The sequence below is a fragment of the Temnothorax longispinosus genome, chromosome 6, assembly GCF_030848805.1.
Source record: "Temnothorax longispinosus isolate EJ_2023e chromosome 6, Tlon_JGU_v1, whole genome shotgun sequence".
Classification (NCBI taxonomy): Eukaryota; Metazoa; Arthropoda; class Insecta; order Hymenoptera; family Formicidae; genus Temnothorax; species Temnothorax longispinosus.
The window spans coordinates 20,015,151-20,036,494 of record NC_092363.1 but is presented as its reverse complement, the minus strand read 5'-3'; the positions used below and the strand labels follow the sequence as shown (position 1 = coordinate 20,036,494).

At 35.6% G+C, this 21,344-nt stretch overlaps 2 protein-coding genes across 7 annotated transcripts; both read right to left on the bottom strand.

The window, feature by feature from the left end:
* Positions 1-228: 228 nt before the first annotated feature.
* LOC139814571 (uncharacterized) lies at positions 229-2,916 on the bottom strand. The gene is made up of 4 exons (XM_071780909.1): positions 2,119-2,916; positions 1,582-1,832; positions 1,174-1,420; positions 229-679 (listed from the first exon to the last, which is right to left on the bottom strand). Exons 2-4 carry the CDS (start codon positions 1,746-1,748, stop codon positions 587-589), a joined length of 507 nt encoding a protein of 168 aa, XP_071637010.1. The 5' UTR covers positions 1,749-1,832; positions 2,119-2,916; the 3' UTR covers positions 229-586.
* Positions 2,917-3,051: 135 nt separating this feature from the next.
* LOC139814567 (uncharacterized) lies at positions 3,052-21,307 on the bottom strand. Of its 6 annotated transcripts, none has more exons than XM_071780901.1 (10): positions 14,642-14,756; positions 12,111-12,572; positions 11,471-11,570; positions 9,810-9,930; positions 8,227-8,437; positions 7,367-7,762; positions 6,475-6,837; positions 5,413-5,688; positions 3,746-3,961; positions 3,052-3,321 (listed from the first exon to the last, which is right to left on the bottom strand). In XM_071780901.1, exons 2-10 carry the CDS (start codon positions 12,235-12,237, stop codon positions 3,170-3,172), a joined length of 1,962 nt encoding a protein of 653 aa, XP_071637002.1. In that variant the 5' UTR covers positions 12,238-12,572; positions 14,642-14,756; the 3' UTR covers positions 3,052-3,169. The 6 variants fall into 6 exon arrangements, with proteins under 6 accessions (XP_071637002.1, XP_071637006.1, XP_071637003.1 ...); XM_071780905.1 differs by having other exon boundaries at positions 12,111-12,296; positions 14,642-14,703; XM_071780902.1 differs by having other exon boundaries at positions 12,111-13,217; positions 14,645-14,690.
* Positions 21,308-21,344: the final 37 nt, after the last annotated feature.

Below are 21,344 nucleotides of genomic sequence, written 5' to 3'. Positions count from 1 at the left end.
TGTTATACTAAAATAAAAACATTTATGTCGCATATTGATAGATTATCAACATATAATCATCACTGGGACAAAAATTCAATTGAGTTTTTGATTGGTGTATATTACAATTTATTATAAATTCGTAGATTTGAGAAGAAGATATTCAGGTATTAAAAAAATTTATATAAACCAAATGTTAAAAGTTTAAACATTTATTTATAAAAATTTTATATACATACATTCTATTGATATAATTGATAGGAGATAGCACATGACCTTACGTAACGTTACGCACATTGGTTTTACGTAACTATTGCACTTCTTGAATGGTCGTTCGACTATTGTTCAATCTCAAAAATAAAATCTGGATTTTACATATTACATGTATAAAATATTTCTGTAAAAAGTTTTATAAATTTTCGTCAAATATAAATATTAGATAACTAAAAATCTTATCGGTATATATAAACGCCGTCTCATCATTTATGCAAATTACGTGTCATCTGCAAAGTTGACGCGCCGCCTTCGAGAAAACTTTTTCCCATAAGCATTGCTCAAGGGAAGACCTCTTTGATGACGATCGTTCAATGAACATTGACAAGTCCCTTCAACATTCGCTCGATTGCTCGCTGGAATTGCTCGGTATCACGGTCTGACAGCCGCGTCGGTGTCGCAATTGCTTTGCTAATTTGTCAAAATCCTGAAAGCAACAACCCGTGTTACGGTCATATCGCATCAGCATTTGTCCAACACAATTAGAATTTCTTTCGAAATTCTAACGAATTGTTGCAGTTGTATTGCATCAGCCGAGGCATCAGCATTTCTTTAGCGCAATTAAGATTTTCTTCAAAATTCTAGCAAAGTTTTTGAAAAGTGTCTTGCTCTAAAATGGTACTTCAAAGCCTTAAACAATGTAATCGCTCAGCCTATATCAATTTCTTTTAAAATGAAGTCTTGATTTTACATGTTACAAGTTACAAATATAAATCATTTTTGTATAAAATTTTATGATTTTTTTTGGGGCACAAATATTAAACAATTAAAAATGTTATCGGTATATAAACGTGTTACCGTTTATTGAAAAAATTAAAGGTGAGCGTAGAGATCGTTGCAATACTAATTAAACATTAATCTGACATTAATTAAACACAGAAAGAAGCTCTCTTTCTCTTTCTCTCTTTGTCTCGTTGTTACCTGAACGTCATTTGCGCCTGTCACTGTGTGAAGGGATTTCATTGATATTTTGCGATGCGCTTCTTTAAACGGTGAGAAATTTGGCTGTGGCATCCAATTCGTTCCGTAGGAGATCGGATGAACATCCCCGCGTGCCGCATTGTTTGTGTCATTCGACGTTTCTGAGCGACCGCGTTCACAAACTGAAGTGATTTCGCCGTCGTCCATCGCCACGTTCGCTTCAGTGGTTACGAGCGTCTCTTCCGCTCTGAGAGTGAAAATGTTTGCTCAAAGGACGTTTTATTTTATGTAAATTGTTATTATTATACGTAACACTATTTCTCTCGCTTTATTTTGCTTCTCTTGCAACGAACTAACAAGCTAACGCGCGAAGAGAAACAATTAAAACGCACGAATCGCGATACTAACTTGTCCTGTGAACATTCCACGCAAGACTTGACTACCGCAAACGTAGTCCCAAATTTAGATAAGGTTTCTTTAATGACAGTTTCCAAGCGATCTGTAGAGTTCGTGCATCCCAGAGCGATTATCGCGATCGACATCGCGACAATCCAACTAATAAAACTGGCCGACATCACCGGCGGTTGTATAGGTACAGGATAGTACGAGGACCAGACTTGTTGCCACCAGGGATACGAAATATCGCGATGTTCAGACTCCTACGTCGATGTAAAGTGTAAAATTAACTATAAAATTTAACGCTTAATCATTAGTTTATTCTTATAATAATTAGTTATACTAATTATAATAATTAGACTAAAGTTCTTTTGTTCCATAAAATATTTTTAATATTTTCTTCTTTGGAAAGAGTTATAGACAATTAATGCCCTTTTTTCTAGCGTATACAAGCGCTTATCTTCTCTTTCATAAAAGCGGGCAATTCAAGCGTTACGAAAGCAATGCCTTTGTTAGTTACGGCAAGAATATAATAACGAGTTCACTCACGTAACTCCAATAATGCCAGACGCTGCAATAGAGTATCCTCTGGAGGATCAGCCATAGCCATAGAAGCGCGTTAACCGCGAGCCAGCTGACTGACACCTTGAAAAACGCACGTGTATAACGCACGGAAGGACATTAGCCAACACGGGAGATCGCAGAGACTTTTGTACCTGAAACCCTTTATAAATGAATGTCTCGCCTACGAGGCCCATGAGCCGCGTGGAGGACGGGGGATTCTTCCAGAGGACAAGTACCGCGGCTGTCAGAATTAGGAAGGACGGCAGGGTGTGGATAAAGTCCGGCCCGACCGCGATTTTCGCGTATTCGCGGAAAACCCTGTGTCGCAGAAACAAAACCTCCTGGGGCACGGAAAGCAGGGTCCCTATCTGGGTGTGCAGCGCGCTCAAGCAGGACATTACTGCTAACGAGGCTACGCGTCAGCCTGACCTCGGAATTATCCGTCACCGGCGAAAGAACGAATCGCGGTTATGGCGGTTATACAGCCGGTTACATCGAAACGTGTCTGACGTGCACGCCGAGATGAACCGCGAAAGTGAGCCTATCCTTTGTTCGAGAAAAAAGAACGAGTGACAGCGGCGGAAACACTGTAGCGTAAACACGGTAGAAGTCGCGCGCTAATTCCGCTCGCTAGGTTCTGAGACACGATTACTTTACGACGATACGAACGTTGCTTAAAGCTTAGTTGTTAAAAGTTGAAAATTACGAAGTCGCGCCACGTCTGTTCCGACAAACTGCGACTTTCCTGGAACGACTTGTTAATGGCGAAATTGTAATTAAAATTTTTAATTAATATCAAGTTTCTTGAAGTTGAAACTGGAAGAGTTGCAAAGAGGTTCAATTAAAATTTTGTGGAGGAAATAATTATGATGATATGAGAATTTTCGAGACAAAGGGGTGAAAGAGTTTCCAAGCGACTAGCGAACGTAAATGGATATTTATTCATAAAAATTTGTAAAATTTATCTAAAAGCGACTGTAGGTTCTTGTCCGGCTATCATTATATACAATTATATACAATTTAACGTTTAAACAGTCTATATGAGAAAGTAATCAGGTCCGACAAAGGATCCACATTTAGGAAAGTCTTGTGGCGCGGTCACCATGTCGCTAGGTTCTCCGACTTGCAGGATAACATCTAAACCACGTGTCCAATCAGTCGCATGCTCATCCCGCAACATCCAATAACCTGCGAAATCAAATAACAGTATTAGCCTCATAGAGTTATTACACCGCGTCGCTATTATACAATATGTCTCATATTTTGACATTAAAAATTGGAGCCAAAACGTTCGACAAATTAAAGATCGATTTTTCTCGAAAAAATTTATAGAAAAATTTCAATATTGGATATCTAACGATTAAACTAAAATTTAAAATTAAAAACCAAAAGTTTTCTTATTTATTATACATCTTGAAATTTAATTCGCAAAAAATTCTTTATCTGATCGCTAATAAATCATGAATTGCTGATATATCCTAGCCTATTTTGATAAAATTTGTATTTCCAATTTGTCGAAGAAAATTACCAAATTAACAATTAAAGCCGTTAGAATAGAGGCCTATATATTAAGTATTTATGTCAGTTCGATTAGCGAGAAGAGAGGATTTACCTGGATTATCGGCTTTAAACCGCAGCGCTACAGCACCGAACTTGGGCACGATGACGGTATCCTTGGATAACGCGCAATCGAGATTCCGCGAGAATAGCTGCCCCCTCTCATCGAGTTTTTTCACCTCTTGCAGTGACATACTTCGCCCAAATTGCCTGGCTCCCACCACGTAAAAACTATAGCCGTGTAGGTGATAAACTAGATCATTCAGACCACCTGTGGCAAAATGATGTTGGATTAACGGCCGTTCTTTAATAGAATTCTTTGTGGCGAAAAATTATTATCAAATTACCGCTATTCGTGACTTTAGCTAGAGAATTATTCTAATAATATTCAATTATATTATTATTTTATGATACTAAATTATACATTATGATTCTGAATATACACTGAATTATGTAACAAGAATTTTTTCCGCAGTATGAATAGGTCTAATAGAAAATGTAGTAAAAAATAATCACGTCATGTAGGAAATCGTTAGGCAAATGGTCAATGAAAATATAATTCGACGAGAAATATCACGAACCCATGGTCGACTGCTACAATTAGTTTCGACAATGTAATTGCGAAGCTTTACGAAGGAGACCAATCGTTCCACGTGCTATTATCAGAAGTCGCGGGATTTCTTTCGGCTGTCGCAATCGTATTGGAAGAAATCGCGTTGACGCGTCGAATATTATTCTTGAGGCGAAATAATATACACCTCCCTCACGAGATTTATGATGATGGAAATCTCCAAATCAATAACTTGAACTTTCGCGGCACGAAACGCGGACATCGGGGTCAAGCGATAAATTCTATTATGCACTAATGTTCTCTCAGTCTCTCACGTGCCGCTTCGCTCTGTGAGATTATCCCCAAGCATCGGGGACTGTGTAATAAGCTTAATAAGCTACGTCGTATATAATATTACGCAGAAGACCGCATACTCCTTCATACAATGAGTTTTTGCAGTAACCTTGTCATGCGTTTCATATTATCTGCCTTATCTTGACTTTTATGCAAGATTCTGAAGTGTAACATATATAATACATACGATGATTAACAAATATATACGATAATTTAAAAATTGTTTCTTAATCATAAAGTGTCCATTGAAATATTGATCATTAGAAATATGTTTGGTATGATCTTTGATTGGTATACGCAGTATAATGAAAAGAATCAATTTATGCTTAAGAAAGTTATGATTCTACTTTTTTATATATACCTATAAATGCAGTTGCATCTTACATCTCTCTCTCTCAGTACACTATTATTCGAAAAATATAGATCTCACACTAAACAGTGAAAAATCTTTCTTTACTACTTTTTTCTTTCTTGACTTAAAAATGCTATAACTCAGCTCAGTTATTAAATCACTCCGTATAATATCGATAAAATTACAGAGAAAGAAAAATGAAGAAATCTTGGGCCTCGTAAAATTACGGATGGAAAATCTATCTTTGCCATCTTTTCTTAGACTTTCTAAACATGAAATAAAACAGATATCTGGACCTCGGATGAGAACGGAAGAGAAAAGGATTGTAGAAAAACGTGGAAAACTCAAATTAATCACGAACGTACACGAGACGAACGTACACGAGACAAACGTACATGAGACGAACGTACACGTGTCATCACGAGTCGCATTTACGTTTTGATGACGTTTAAATGAGACTAATTACCCTGGTCCAAGAGAATAATCTCGACGGTGGCCCCGAGCGGCACGTGACGCACGTGCACGCACTCGCATATGTCGCCCGCGCCAACATCGCCGACCGGACGGCACCGTCGTCGCGATACGGTCTCGTTGCCCTCATTGAGATCGTCCTCGTTGCCGTCGCTGTTAGTGCACAGCATCCCCGGGGACACATCCCCACCTTGTGTCAATAGCGGTGACGACGGAAACGTGAAAGTGGCGTTGTCCACGTTCAACACTCGCGTCTCCGTCCCGCCGTTACCTGGACAGGAGGAAAGATTTTTGATTGAGTTGCGATTAGATAATCGAGCTTAATTGCGCGTCGCTCCCTCGATTCGAAACTATCCTGCGGCTCTCTTAATATCTATTTAATTACGCACTGTTTTCTCGATGTGCGTTGCGATGCGAGCGTCCGGAAATTTCTTCTCCGCGTGTATAAAAAGTGATCGATGAATATGTAGACCGTCCCATTATCGGTGCCTCATTAGCAACTAGATATTTCTAAGTGAATTTCGAGAGTTTTTCATAACGAAAATTTGATGAGAAATCAATATAGCATCTTCTACATTCAATATTTTGATGAGTTATAATAAAATCACGTAAAATTTTTATTGCAATCAAATTAGTTGAAATTTAAGAGTAAAATTTATAATTTTTAAATTTAATTTTGCTTCAACTTTTAATAATATTGTAGTTAAGTTTTTTGCGTTAATCATCTTAAGGGAAAAGATAAACTCTTAACTTAATTCATTAAAAAAAGTTAATCGGAAAGAAGTTTTGTGATTGTAAAAAAAAATAAAAGTGGTGAAAGTGCTTTCTAATCGGGATACGCTATTATGTAGAGTAGCAGCAAAATTTTTATAACCCGGATTTGAATATAATGCGGTGAATAAAAAATAGTGGTGAAACTTAGTTGGAAGAATTTGTATCGGTCAAGTCTGCCCGCGTTAATTAATGCCCCGTGCAATTATATCCCAGTCTTAATTGGCACTTTCACTCCCATCAGGCGCTTCCATTAGTTTTTTTTTTTTTTACGTTAGTTACGCACCTATCAGTTCCGTCGCTTGCATCTTGTAGTTAATCGGCAGGTACAGTGTCACATCCGTCTTGGGATTAGTCAGTATCTGCGGCATTTTGCGAATATTTTGAATATCCATGGCGCACAAATTCTCTCGATCGCCGCATTTCTGGGCGGGATTCGTCGTCACGGCCAGCCGGTCCGATCCTATCTCGTGGATATCGCGTTGATCGATAACTTCCGCCATTGCTGCAGGATTTTCCGAATTGCCTTTATAGTTGAGTATCGCCGCGCCATTTATCGCGCTCGTTCCACATTCCTTCGTTGTATGAACGTTCATCCAGTAGGAACCGATGCGTTTGCTCGCTTTGAGGACAAAGTCCGCCCTTTCACCTTTAACGAATATTGAAGACTGCTCAAGTCTCGGCGTACTCGATGAAAATCGGATTCGGATGAGGAATCGGGAAATGAAATCTCGCTTTGTGTGAACAATGACAAAGCTAGGCCATCGATCTTACGTTTGCGATATTGAATTCTAACTCGCTTACAAATCCTTAAAAGGTAAAAGTTGCGCGGCGTGCCACTTAAAACTCAGTGTATCCGAAAGCGGAAGCGTTTAAGAAAATAAATGTCATCGACTGTTACTTAATTTACAACTGAAAAATCAAGCCAACTTGTGAGACTTGCGCAAGATGTTTTCACCGTTTGCCGTTCTTGGGTCTAATCGCTTTACGCAATCAACTTCTTAACTCTTAAAAAACTATGCAGTATGTAAATCGGAGATATTTCGATCAAATGTATTCAATTTTTTCTCTCGACGATATCGGAAGATCGTTAAACGTAAAATAGGCATGTGCCTGCACCGTGCTAAGCGTATAGAGATCCGATTGAATTCCGAGAGAAAAATTAACAGGACTCCAACCTTTGGCCAGAGTAATCGAAGTGACGTGTCGCGACTCTATAGGATGTCCGTCGAGCGCGATCAGGAAAAGCGGATGGCCGTCGACGGAAAGCGTCACCGGGCATGCACCGGCACCTCCGGCATTAGCGACGCGAAATCTGTGACGTCGTCCTGGAATAACCGTGAATGTGCTCAGAGGAGTCGCGGGTCCGCTGGGCTGCCGACCTCGTCCATTGATTAAAAGAATTGCCGGTTTCGAATGACCCTGATTAAACGATACTTCCGGCGAATGTTGCCACTGGGTCACCAGAACCACGTGATTAGGATCGTCGATGTCGTAAAGGGCACGATGGGGTTCCCGAAGGTCCGCCTGTCTCACGATCAACGATCCGATAATGCCATTCGTGACGTCGGCTCCTGAAAAGTTTTTGTTTGTTTGTTTGTTTGTTTCTTGAAAAATGAATCAAACAATTTGTATGCTGGTCATATATTGTATTTCGTTGCGTTGAAAAATTATAATTAATATAATCAAAAGTAAATCGATAATATAAAGTCAACATCGTGAACAATTAAATCTATTGACATCCAATAGAAAACAATTTAAAAATAAAATATGCATATCCTCAATTTTGAATTCTATAAATAATTTTATAGATGATAGATGAAATATATATAAAATAATTTTATAGATAATTAAAATTGAAGAAATATAATTTTATAAATAAATTCTTATTAATAAATTAAAATACATTAATTAATTTGATTAATTAAATCGATGGCAATTGCAAAGTATAGATATAAATTTTAATTAAATATGTGAGTTTTGTAAATGTTTTTTATTGCGATCCACGAAATATTCAGCGCAAATAACAATTACCAACCTGCATGTGCATGCCAGAGATGTGTGCCCGGTGTGGAAGCGCGAAATTTGTATTGGAAAGTGGTGTAACTTGGTATCGGACATTGCGTGACCAATGGTGCGCCATCCATGTAAGGCATCTCCATTTGCGTTTGTCCACGCCAATGTACCGCTGCTGCTTTGCCAGGAAGACGATTTATCACATCCACCACTAGGATATCGTTTTCACAAACCTGTAAAAGCGTAAACACGTGTGAAAGTTCGCAACTAATCATCGGGCGCGATCATTAGAAATGTTTACTGAGACGTTAGAGACATCCTTACGAAAAAGGCCACTATATAGTTATAATTTTGATTGTTACTGTGAAAGTAATATTATAATATGTAATAATAAATGCATTTAATAACTGACTTTAATATATATTGTTCTTGTTTCATTTTAGATCATTGTTACACATATATATAACTATAAAAAAATATTCAATATTTATATTTTTAGAAAAGTTTTATTTTATTTTGATTTCATATAGTTTTGAATATAAAAAAATTAAAATTTTAACGTTTTAATTTGTATTAAATAGCATCTGATTTAGTTCTTCCCTTAAATACTTTCAATTTCAAGTATCAGGTTTAAGTAACATGTCCGATGAAACTTTCTTCTCTTTCTCTGTTAGAAATAGGAATATACGTTTTAAAAGTGTATTAAAGAATACCAAACAAAAATGACATAACAGATTTAAGAGAGGCTGTTAAAAATGGGTAATTAGCACTTGATTCCGCGAAGTGAGAAAAGGCACTTAGCTTCAATCAACATTTCTAAAGCTTCGGAATGTTTGCGGCCAAGGAAGACCAATCGGATGCCTAGCAAATTTCGCTTCACTTCAAAGTGTTCACTCAGTTAAACGAGGCACGTGCGCGAGATTATTCCTATATATTGAAGGGGCGTAATTAATTACCAAGAGTGTGTATATTGAGTACGTGTCTCAATCATCACGCGGCATTTAATTTTAACACGAGGTAGAACCTCCATTTTCATTGCAATTACGGATTACTAATTGCATATGAAAGCGTATTGATGTTGGCGAAGCCGCGTGAAACAGAACACATTCGATTCTACATAAATTTAATGCAATTTTTCTAAAATTATAGCAACCACATAGCAGCGAGAACACATTCGTATCATGGAATTAATCGTACATTACCGATCAATTGCGTATAATATCTACTCATCAGTTTAATCTCGAGTCCCAAAGTAAAATTCAATATTCAATTATTCACAAATTCAGTTAATACCTAATTCCGGATTTAGTTTAATAATAATCAAACTAAATATATAACTGAATTGATATTTACTTGACAGCTAAACTCGTTCTATGATTGCTCCCGCGTCTTAGACAATAAAATTGCAAAATAACACGGAAAATTCTCAATGCGTATAATAAATCATTATGGTGTATGCTCTAATTAAAGAGAAAGGGAGAGTGTAGAAAGGAACCGTGCGATATCGTAAGCAAATTGTGCTCTTGCACTGAACTTCATTGAATTCCCGGCGGTAAGTGTGATGCACCCGGACTATTGATCGCTGGTTGAACATCGGGGTCATACCTGAATACTGGGTCCTGGCATTTGACGATTGGCCGTAAGTATACCCCGTCTCTGTCCATCCGCGGAAATGCAATGGTTAGCCAAGCATGCCGTCTGATTCAATAGACAGTCACCGCATGATCTGTAAGGAACGTCGTAAAATCGCAATCTCTATAGCAACTCTAAAGCAAGTACATACACCTACTGGAAGAAATCAAATCGTCGTACTGTAACTTTGTTAGAGTTTTGCACGAGAAACTTTTCGAGAAACTTTTCGTGAAATTCCTCATTTACTTGCCTTATACAGATTTTCCGGTGACCTTCTAAAAATACTTTCACATACGCGAAGATAAGTTATTGCATATAAGTGCAATTTTCGCAAGAAAAATAATACCGGATGATTACAACATCTTAATTGAAGACGGTTGATATGAATGAACTATTCGTACGATTTATGAAAGATGAAAGGTAGCGGACTGTATTATTTAGTGTAACAAATACTTGCACCGTTTATTTAATTTTATTCGCGTTTATCAAATAACTGTGAGATCGTCGATTTGGTCTCCCCGATAAGAATTAAGAATAGTCCTGTGCCTAATGCAATATTCGTTTTGCTTGTCAGTTTCGACGACACATCGCACGATTGATCGCGAGAGTCTTCCGCATTACACCAGTTAACGCTTAGAAATTGCGTAAGGCTTATTACGCCCCGACGAGTCCGAAACCGCTGATGCGGCACTATATATGCTGCCATAATCGTTGCACGGTTAACGTAACACACAGTAGAAAAATCGCTACAATTGCTACAATAATCCTGCAATCGCAAAAAAGGAATTCTGTAATAATAGCGCACGTAAAGAAAAATATAATTGCCTTGCATGAGGCAATTACGATCTAAGACGTGTTTTATTAGATATATATAGAGATACTTTCCCTTTCGAGTGTATCTTTTTGTTTGAAATGTTCGAATAAGTGAATTTTCCATAAAGGATATACACAAGTTAATGTATTCATGACTTAACTTCAAGGTTGTTACCTTGATATAAAATAGATACAATTATAATACAGATATTTTACAAAGTATAGAAGATAAACGCAATTTTCGCGTTTATTTTTTGCGCAATACTTAGCAACTCAACTTTCATGTAATACATTCTTATCTAATTTTCTTATATTTTTCATAATACATATTAAATTTATACACAACTGGCTGAAATATATTACTATGCAAATCCATTACAAAATATAAGTAACTAACATTTAAATATCTAATTCTCTTCGCGAAACCTTTATGATATATATATTCTTCCCTAAATCCTTCTGGCTCGATTTATTTATTGCTTTCTTTATTTTCCATATACACAACATTTAAATATCTACTTTAATTTGAAGAATTCTTCGAAAAATTGTAAAAGAAATATAAAAGGTAAATGAAAATATAAAGACACGTAAAAACATCATAATTCGACGCTTGCTGATTATTTATTAGATTATCAAAACGCTGATCACCTATGTTAGTGCGATACTCAGCCCCATTTGACAGTCCGCGTAAAAACAGGATGAGTATTATGGCTTTTGATATTTTTTTACGTATAACGAAGTTTATCGAGTGTCACGAGTATGTAGATACTAGATCTTTACAAAACGGATTTAAGGCGCGGCTAAGTGATTTTCTGGCTTACTTGCTGAGCGTTTGGAAGACTTCTAACGTGAGTTTCACCCGGCAGATCATAGGCCAATCCAAGTGGTGACACGGTCTGTCACAGGAGAGGAATGTTTGTTCTGGAAAAGAAAAATAGAAAGAGTCAAGGAAAGAAAGCAAGGAAAAAAAACATTTTTATCCTCGAAGCGAAGAAAGCAGTTTTCCTTGCCCCCGTCAACCGCAAAAGAAAATCCAAACCGCCAATTGGTATAAGAGATGAAAGTTCAAATCACATAGAAAGTGCCACGTAAAGTGCGTATAGTAAAGAAAAGTTAATGATGCGCGCACATGGTAGGTACACACATCGGATGCTGCGCGCATTAGGAAGAACAAAAATACACTTTGCACATTATCATTATGGTCATCATTATTTATCGTTATTGTATTGCAGAGCTCTAGACTGCATTAGCAAGCATTAAGTCGTTTTTAACAGATTGTAACTATAAGTCTTCCTGTATTCAAGTACTTCTTACATCAATTAACGTTATTAAACATGTACCTATTCTAAAACGTACTGTTTTAATGAGGGAAATTTAGGGATTATGGGACACAGAGGACTTACATGAAGCCTGCGTATGTCCGCGCACTTTAACTTTTATAAACTAATTGTTTCAACTTACTGGGCCTGTAATTGTTAATATGCAAAAATGTGGCCGCAGCGAAGATCATAGTGACAACCACGAGACATCGTAGAATGTACGTAGTCGGTGTCGCCACATGATGGTGACCGGATTTAGGGGAATACATCGCCTACCAACGTTGTTATGCGACAATAACAAGAGGTGACGACATTTATTCCTCGTGAGCTTTAGAGAGATCGACGGATTGCGGATGCAATTTAGGTGAACGATTAATGTTCACAAAGTATACATGTGTCGATTAAATTGTCGAAAACCATGAAGGCTATTAAGCAGCGAGGTGTGTGTATTTAATGACCAATTGTCGAGATATCGTAAATTTCTGTCAATAAGCGAGAATCATTTTTTGTTTCCATTAGATTGAGTTTTCTGCTGAAAGGCTTTGAACCAAATATCGGTGTCAAGGGTAATAAAAATGGAGGCGCCCGGTGGAGAAAACCGACTCTGAAAAGAAAAGAGTAGCCATTTGTATGAGACGAGACCGAAAGTTGAGTCGTTGCTTGCCTCGTTAGGCAGACTCTTTCAAGCTCCCGTCTTTGAAACAAGCCGTTCATCGATCAACTTTCATGAGGCAACTGTGAACGAATTGTCGGAATCAATTTTGAAAAGTAATATAATTAACGATGATTAATCACGTATTGGATTTATCAGACGCTATTTGTCACGCTTTAACTACAGTGCTTCTGAAAATTAACAATTAAGTTCTTCATTTAATTATAATTGCAAAGTTGATAGGTTGTTCAAAGATTTTTCAACAGATTTTTATCATTATAAATGCAATGAGTTATAATTATTTCCTTAAACTTAAATATCGCTATATTCCTGAATAAACTGAGTCTCATGGATGAAAATCAACGGAATAGTAAGTAAGGTCAAGAACGTTTGTGCTATTGCCTTATAATCATTTTTTGTCCTCCATTAGATGATCATTATCACGTAAAGGCTTATTACGTGGACTAATCTAATATATTGTATAATATTCATATAACGTGTAATAATCCGGTCACGTGTGACGCACGGAATCACGCATTCGAGAATTCTCTTGACCGAAAACGTTAGTCACACTGCCATGAATTTCACCACAGGAATCTTTTTGCAGCACGGAAGCGAATTGTATAATACAAACGCATAGAGTTTATCTCCCAATTATAAGGTGATATGTTATCGAAATTCTGTATGAATAATTTCAATGTAAATTGCGACTCGCGTAATTTTTTTATAAAGTTTGAATCAACTATTGATACAAATATATAGGAAATCTTATCGGTGTTTTAAATCTAAATGATATCCTGTGTGCAATTTCGTTTATCTATCAATATATTGCATTACTACGTCTTGATTTATTCTATTTTTGGACATTAGCCTTCCATTGTGAAACGCAAAGTCATGTTTGCGTCAATCGATAATCTATTCATGCCGGTGTATCCCGTAGTTAATGCAATACGCGGGCAATTATCAATCAACCATTGTATCCCTAAACCTAGACGCGACAGAAAAAAACGCAAGAAAAATACGACGAAAATAATTCGACTCCCTTAACGCGAAAAAAAACGTATATAAAAAGAAAACGTATATGAGGAAGAATATAGATCTTTATGTCACTGCACCACTGCGGACATTTACGTGGGCGACCGATGTAACAAAACCGCGGGCACAGTCGCGCTTCTCGTCGAAGACTGATAGGAACACCGAGACTCCGAAATTCGTTGCCAGAACTGACGTTTCTCTCCCGCTCCCTTTCGCCGTTTCTATCGTTCTTCCTCGCTTCCTTATTGCCTTATGATCGATAGTACGTCTAAGTAAGGATTAGTTTGGGCTTCGCTTACTCGCGTAAAATCGTCTAAAGCGAATAAACCGGACCCGCAAGAAGAACAACGGTCAAAAGAAATAAACACTGACAAAAGTCGCGGTAAAAGTATTTACGATAACTTTACGAGCGTTCGCTACATGGGAAATATGAGACTGCTTTTACGAATTACGACGTTGCCTGCATTATGTTTTATGGATTCAGTCGCATCGAACAATCGCGTCGTCGACAATAAAAGAATATTTCGTTACGCAAAAGCGGTTACAAAAAAGTTGATCGTATCAAGACTTTTTCCATTCGAATACAAATTGCTTGTTATTATGTTGTTGCAAAGAACCGCTGGGGCTGCGTACATTGATGCGGATGATAAATTAATCGAGATCGATCTGAAGCTATTGAAGTATATACGCGATAAGTAACAACGCGACGTCTTTTATTTTATATTTTGCTATTAAATTGATATATCTGTCGTATATTATTTCATCAGTTTGAAATTGATTTTTATTAGTATATAAAAATATATCATGATGGGCTTGAAAGAAAAGTATTGAAACGACAATATTTTTAACACCCGGATATTTATCTGTCAACAACTAATAAAATCGAAAAGCGAATTTAGATCGCTAATGAAACGACGTCCTAAAGATATCTAAAGATGATTATGATCGGGACGAAATGATGGCTGGATTCTCATAAATCACTACACCACTGTCGGTTATCGGCACGTGAACCCGCCGTGTAACGACCGACGACGTCGCCGGTACCGTCGCGCACCCGGTAGCCAACTGACGAGGAGGCCCAATTTCGTTGCTGCGGTCGTGCAAATGGTGACGTCATCGTTTTCCCTCTCTAGCCCACCCCGGTGGTCGTCTACGTCCTCGAGGACCAAAGATCATGATCGTTTTTTATGTACCCAACCAGCTTTTTATATGCGCATCCCCGCGCGATTGCGCCAACACCTCGCGTGTGTTGAACATGAGACGACCTGTATGCCCGAGATATGTGTCAGAGGCTCTGTAACGTCAGTGAAAGTTCGCCGGCGGGCCCCTCTGATCGCGGGCCCCTACCATCCTCGGGCAATCAGACCCCCGAGTTCCATCTCCCTCAGTCGGCCACGCGAATACTTTCATCTCCCGACCTTTCTCCTTCGAGTTGGTCCAGACGGCGCATAGATTTCGCTTTCGCTGATGCCCAATCGATTCCACTTTTACTTATGGATGGATAGAAACAGTCGCTACTATATGTGATAGAAAACAAGTGACGTTTCGCTGTAGCAGGATACGTCTAAGCTCGCGTTTTCTTCGGTCATTCACTGAGATTGCGACATCGTCGGCTTGCTCGAGCGAAACTTTCTAGAGAGAAAGATAATCAGATATTTGGAATATGTACCTGCATGATAAATCCATAGATTGAAGATGAAGGTGTAAAGTCGATGAATTTAATTATCCGCGCCGCGAAGTATTTCTCGGTCAATACAACGAGACGTTGGCATATCGAGAGAAACTATCAAAATTCGTTAGCGTAGGACGAAACATATGTATATATAATGTGCAAAACATATATAATATAAATTTAATTCTCTCTATGCGCTTTTTTAAGATATACAATCAATATTTAAAATTGTTCCTTTGCAGTAGAAAAAAAAGAAAGGATGAAAAGAAGGAAAAAAGTGAGAAAAAAAGAAATCATAAAAATTGTAATAAAATTTGAATTATGATATAACGCCTACTTTTTCTAAATTTCTCTTTTCTATCGAATTTCAAAATTTTTTCAAACAAGATTACTTTCTTCTTAAATCTAGTAGCAATTCTTTTTAAACAAAATTTTCTTTTAAGTTAAAATAAAATTAGAGATATAGCATGCAAAAGAATTAAATAATGAATGGCGTGGATTTGTGTAGAGTTAATTAGAATGATCGATTTAAGTTTAGAAAGAAATAAAATGGAAATTGCTGAAAACGACATGGCTTTGCATTTTTCTCCGCGGAAATGTATTACCGATACGTATGTACAAAGCACTAAAGAAAACCGTTGCGTTTCCTGTCGTCATGACACAACAGTCCGAGCATTTTTTCTGCGCAAACATGTCAAAGATAGTACACGAAGGAAAGAGCTGTGTGAAGCCACGGTACGATTATTAGACTTTGAGATCGATATGTCTATTAGAACATTTTTTTTGTCCGAGTATTTCACCCGCAAATTGATACGCAGAATGTTACATGAATAAAAATTTTTTAAACTTCGATGATTGGCAGTATACCATAAAATTATAACTCAAGCAAACATATCGCGAAATGTAAAATTCCTATACATTTCTCTTACGTGTTATTACCTAATACATATTGGATAACAAAGTTACATTACTTAGATCCGTACACATTACGTTATCTAATCCGTACTTAAAAACCGGTTGTCATTCACGTCATTCTGAGCAAATATGTTACTTCCTAACTTTGTAGGTATAAGAACGCGTGTTTCCAGTTATCTCGAATAATAATTCGACATTATATCTTTCTGTTATTTAGTAGCTCGACTGTAATTCTATTACGTTTCCGTCTTCGTCTGCTTATAAAGATGCATCAGGGAGAGTTGTTGGTAATGCAATCATCCGATCTAACTTAACTGTAACTCGCTGTCGCTCGAACATTGCTCAAAGTGAAACTGTTTAATCGCGCGAATTTAGCGAAGTCATCGTAGTAAAACTAAAAACATTACTTGTCACTTAGGAAAGTGAAAGACACATCTGTTTCCATATTGCTAATAAAAATTCTCTTCCCTCTTAACAAAGTTTCTTTTTCTTTAATTGATATTAAGTAGTACTCGAGTGAAAATCTCTCTTGCATAAAAATGTTTTGCTCGATACATTTTGCGTTCTGCATTCAGCAGTTGCCGATATTGATCTCTATGTGAGTCACTGGGTAATCAAGATTCTATTTATCTGAATGTTAGAAAGGAGGTTAATAATTTTCGCGTACGCATATACAATTGAAAATGCTGTAAAATAAGCTGTAAGAAAGAGAGAAAGGCTTTATTTAAATGAATAATGCTTTTCCTTCCTGTATCTTCTTAAGGTAAATGTACCAATGCCTGGATAGTCAATGGACACGTACCTATCTGGACACCATTATCATTTTAGTCCTTAAATAAGTATAACGCAAATTAAGACCAAAGATAAAAATATTTTTTCTTGTATTTCGAAATTTTAGTTATATTAGTATCCAAACGTTAATTCGCGTTGTACTTATCTAAGGCATAGGTACGTATCCACTGATTGTCCAGGCATTGATACATTTGCCTTAATAATTTTATGGAAATGCAAAGCAATGTGAGTACATCGATCATATTTTACTTCGTTGCAAATTAATATTTTCACACTTCCTGCATTATGTTTATTTCAATATTTATGTTAGGTGACAATATACTTTCTATACCATCGTTATTTATCAGGAAGTTTTCGGAGTGAGGCTCTCGAAATTATATGTTATTGAAACAGCTTCGTATACAAAATAAAAGTCCACGCTTACCGTGTGTGATAATAATTGACGCTTTCACTTGTTTAATTCAACGTAAAGCATCTCTCATACTTTTTACTATCTATTAAATTTAAACAAGTGTCTCGTACGCGTATTTCGCTAATACAACTTCTAGGAAGCGCGAATGGATCATGGATAGATTCACGTGCAAGTTACATCTACGCAAGGCTGATCACGACAATCAATTTGATCGTCAAACATTCGCAAATGGCAAATGCATAATCGCGTATGTTTTGTTACCGAAATCATAAAATGTGTGATAGGTATAATCACGATCATCAACGAAAATTCAAAATCATGCATGTATAGGTATATAAATGTATATACGCTCATTTACTGATTGCGCAATTAAAGCAATAGATATATATCCGTAATATAATTGTCGCACTTCGTCGACATGTATATAATCAACCAACACATCTTTCGTGTACGCATATTAATTATTCCCTATGCAATTTGTCCTTTCGATTAACAAATGTGTGCAAATTATTACGATGAGAAAGGGAATAAATCGGAACATTTTTACACGCGATTTGTAATTTCCATAACAATTGCCAGGGAAAATTAAAAAGAAGTCGTTTAAAATTATTATACAAGAAATTATATACAAAAAATCTTAGTAAGATTTTGTCTCCTGATTGAACAGATATCTATTATTAATTGCAAGCGAATAAAATGTTAGCGATCAGCTTTATAGCTTTTTAAATACATCAGTTTGTGAGTTACAATTAAAGTTGCTGGAAGGCAAAACACCGGTGAAACTTGCTATCAAAGAGCCTGAGCAATCACAAAGAATAAATTCTTGACGGATACTTTTTCGAAGTATAAAAGAGGAGAAAGTGAAAGATATTTAGTCAGCCACGAAAAAAGGCATTGATATTCGGACACGTTAAATTGTGATTAATAAAAAAATTCGAGCACCTCTAAAACGGAAGTGACCCATTATCGAAAAGCGACATTGTGTGGGCGCATGCTGTTGCATACTTTCACACAGGACTTTCGATTTTAGTGTCGGTACATTTTAACAATATATTACTAGGCGCGTGAAAAAATTTATCATACTATTCACGTTTTCAATATTGCGATAATGCGAATGATAATAAACAAAATTTCTGTCACATATTATTATTTATATTATTTTTTTTTACACTGCATTCATCCTAACGATAATTTTTTTATCAGTTTTGCAAATAATTCAAAATATGTAATAGAACATAATAATAAAAATAATAATATAAAATAATGTAAGATAATATAAAATATAATAAAACAATTTAATGTAATAATAATAATACAATATAATAAAATTATTTCCAAAGTTGCAATTTATTTATAAGAGCGATGTGTACTTGTATTATCAAGAAAATTGTGTATATAGGTATACATAATAATTATGCAATATATTAATTATAAAAAGAATTAAATTTATTTTGTTATAATATAATTATTTTCTGACGTTCGAGACATTCGAGTTATTTTTAGAATTAATTAAATGCATATAAACGTGTACGCAACATATTTTTTCGGTGCATTTCATCAAAAGAATTAAAAAATACGTTTGTATGTAAGTGAAGGCAAACAACTTTTACATTCTTATATAAGTGAAGGCAAACAACTTTAACAAAACTGGTAAAAATAAAAATAATAATACTATATATAAAATATACGATTTCTGCGTGTAAAATGTGCGGACATTTATTTAATTGTGCTTTATTTAAAAAAAATATGTAACAAAGATATTTTTTCATTACAAAATAGAAATATTTTACATTTTGTATAAAATAAAAATAAAAATCTTTAATTGCTGCCAGTTGATAAAAAAAGAAGCCATATGTATGACAGAAATGTTATTAAATAATTATATTATCTTTGTATACTTTTATTTGTTAATAGTAATAATCCTTTTTCTGCTTGATATTTTAAAAAGGTCCTATCTACTTGCTTTCTATCAGATGTTAAGATTGATGACATTATGTCTGAAAAGACGACAGTTAGTACAATATGTTTCGAGTTGACATACACTATACACTATCACTCGCATTATATCTGAGAAATGTAGCCGCGAGCGATCAGCATCCTCGGCAGTGGGTAGTTAGTAACAGAGTTGCATGTATGTACATACATATGTGCATAACTGTAAATTTTGATTAAGGTCATTCACCTCTTGCACAGACTCGATCCAATCATGCAAAACGCTTTTTCACTATCTCAAGCACCCTTGGGGACATATTAAATGGTATATCGTGATTCGGAAGAGGAGAATTTCTATATTCCTTTCTATATTGGAAATCTTTCGCAAATAGCACAGTCAATAGTTTTGTCAATAATAAAAAATAACCTGGATGTGTATACTTTTAAATTTTATCTCGAAACTTTCGAAAAAATGGAATGTACTCTGCAATTTTAACAAAAACATTCTACACTGTAAATCATATAAGAAATAACTTAACAATTTAATATAATTAATGTCAATGCATTTATATAATATAAATGTGTACAATATGCTGATTTTAAATATTTAAGCTAGTTTAAAGTCAACAACTTATACGACTCAGCATATGAGAATACTGGGTCGTATACATTGTTGACACTTTAAACTAGCTTAAATGTAAATTTAAAATCAGCATTATATTATTTACTATATATATGTATATATTATTTATATATATAGTATTTTATTATATTATTTACTATAGCTGTATTGTAATCTTTTATACTACTACTTATATCACATCTGTTTACGTACATTTTGATATAAGAGAAAAAAAATTGTTTTTAGAAACTAATACTTATGAAATACCGATAGAAGCTGATATTTTGGCTGCGCTCCTTTTGACGCTTTCAGCGCTGAAAACATATCACTCTATCTTTATTTGATATTCGATATGCAACGAAAGCGTCAAAAAGAACGCAGCCTTAGTTTGATATTTCTACATTGTGCCCTTTTTAAATTCATTTTAGAGAAAATAACTGTAATTATATAACGTATTATAAAACGTAGACATAGAGTTAATTAACATAAATAGATTGGTGCTAAAAAATCAGTTGTCTATTTTTGGATTTTTTTGTCATTTAATTATTAAATCATTTATCATTTATACAAATAATGTGCCATATAAATAATTAATTGACGTAAGAGCGTCCTTTCTATTTATTACTTATAGCGAAAATATAAGAAAAACTTTCGAATGTTTGAACATATTTGGACTTATTAAATTTATATTTGAATCAATTAGGCAGAAAATCAAATTTATATTTGCTTTTAAGTAGATTATGATAAAGAAATAGAATAGTAACATCTAAGTAAAATATATATAAAAATAATATTTATCTAAATAAATATAATCCATATACATATATAAGTTTATGCATATTATTAAAGATTTTAAATATTAAAGATTTTAAAACAAGATAATGTATACAGTGTTTCATTATCAGTAGTTGCTTCTTAAGGGTAATTTATATATTTTTCTCTTTTATTTCCTCCGGAAGTATTGGCGAAAGCTATATGCCAAATATAGCCGCACAGCATGAACTTTTGAACTGGTTCGACATTTCAAACTACAAAGCTGAATGCTTTGCGGTAAACAAAGAAGATTGCTCTCACGAGTGAGGCACAGGTATGCTTTTATCTCATGTTCCTATACTTCAAAATGGACGTTTTTGCTTTGGATTTATTTAATTTTCCTTAGTATTGGACCTTTTACTCACCTGGTATGGGCGTGAAATAAATAATGGTCGTGACCACGGAGCTCAGGCCAACAAAGATCCCGAATCTGAAGAGCATGGTGCGCCTGACGGATCGCGACTTGTTCAGCCGAGATAGCCGGAGAGTCGCGAAAGGCGCGAGAAAAGCAAGCCGAGAGAAGGAGCACGG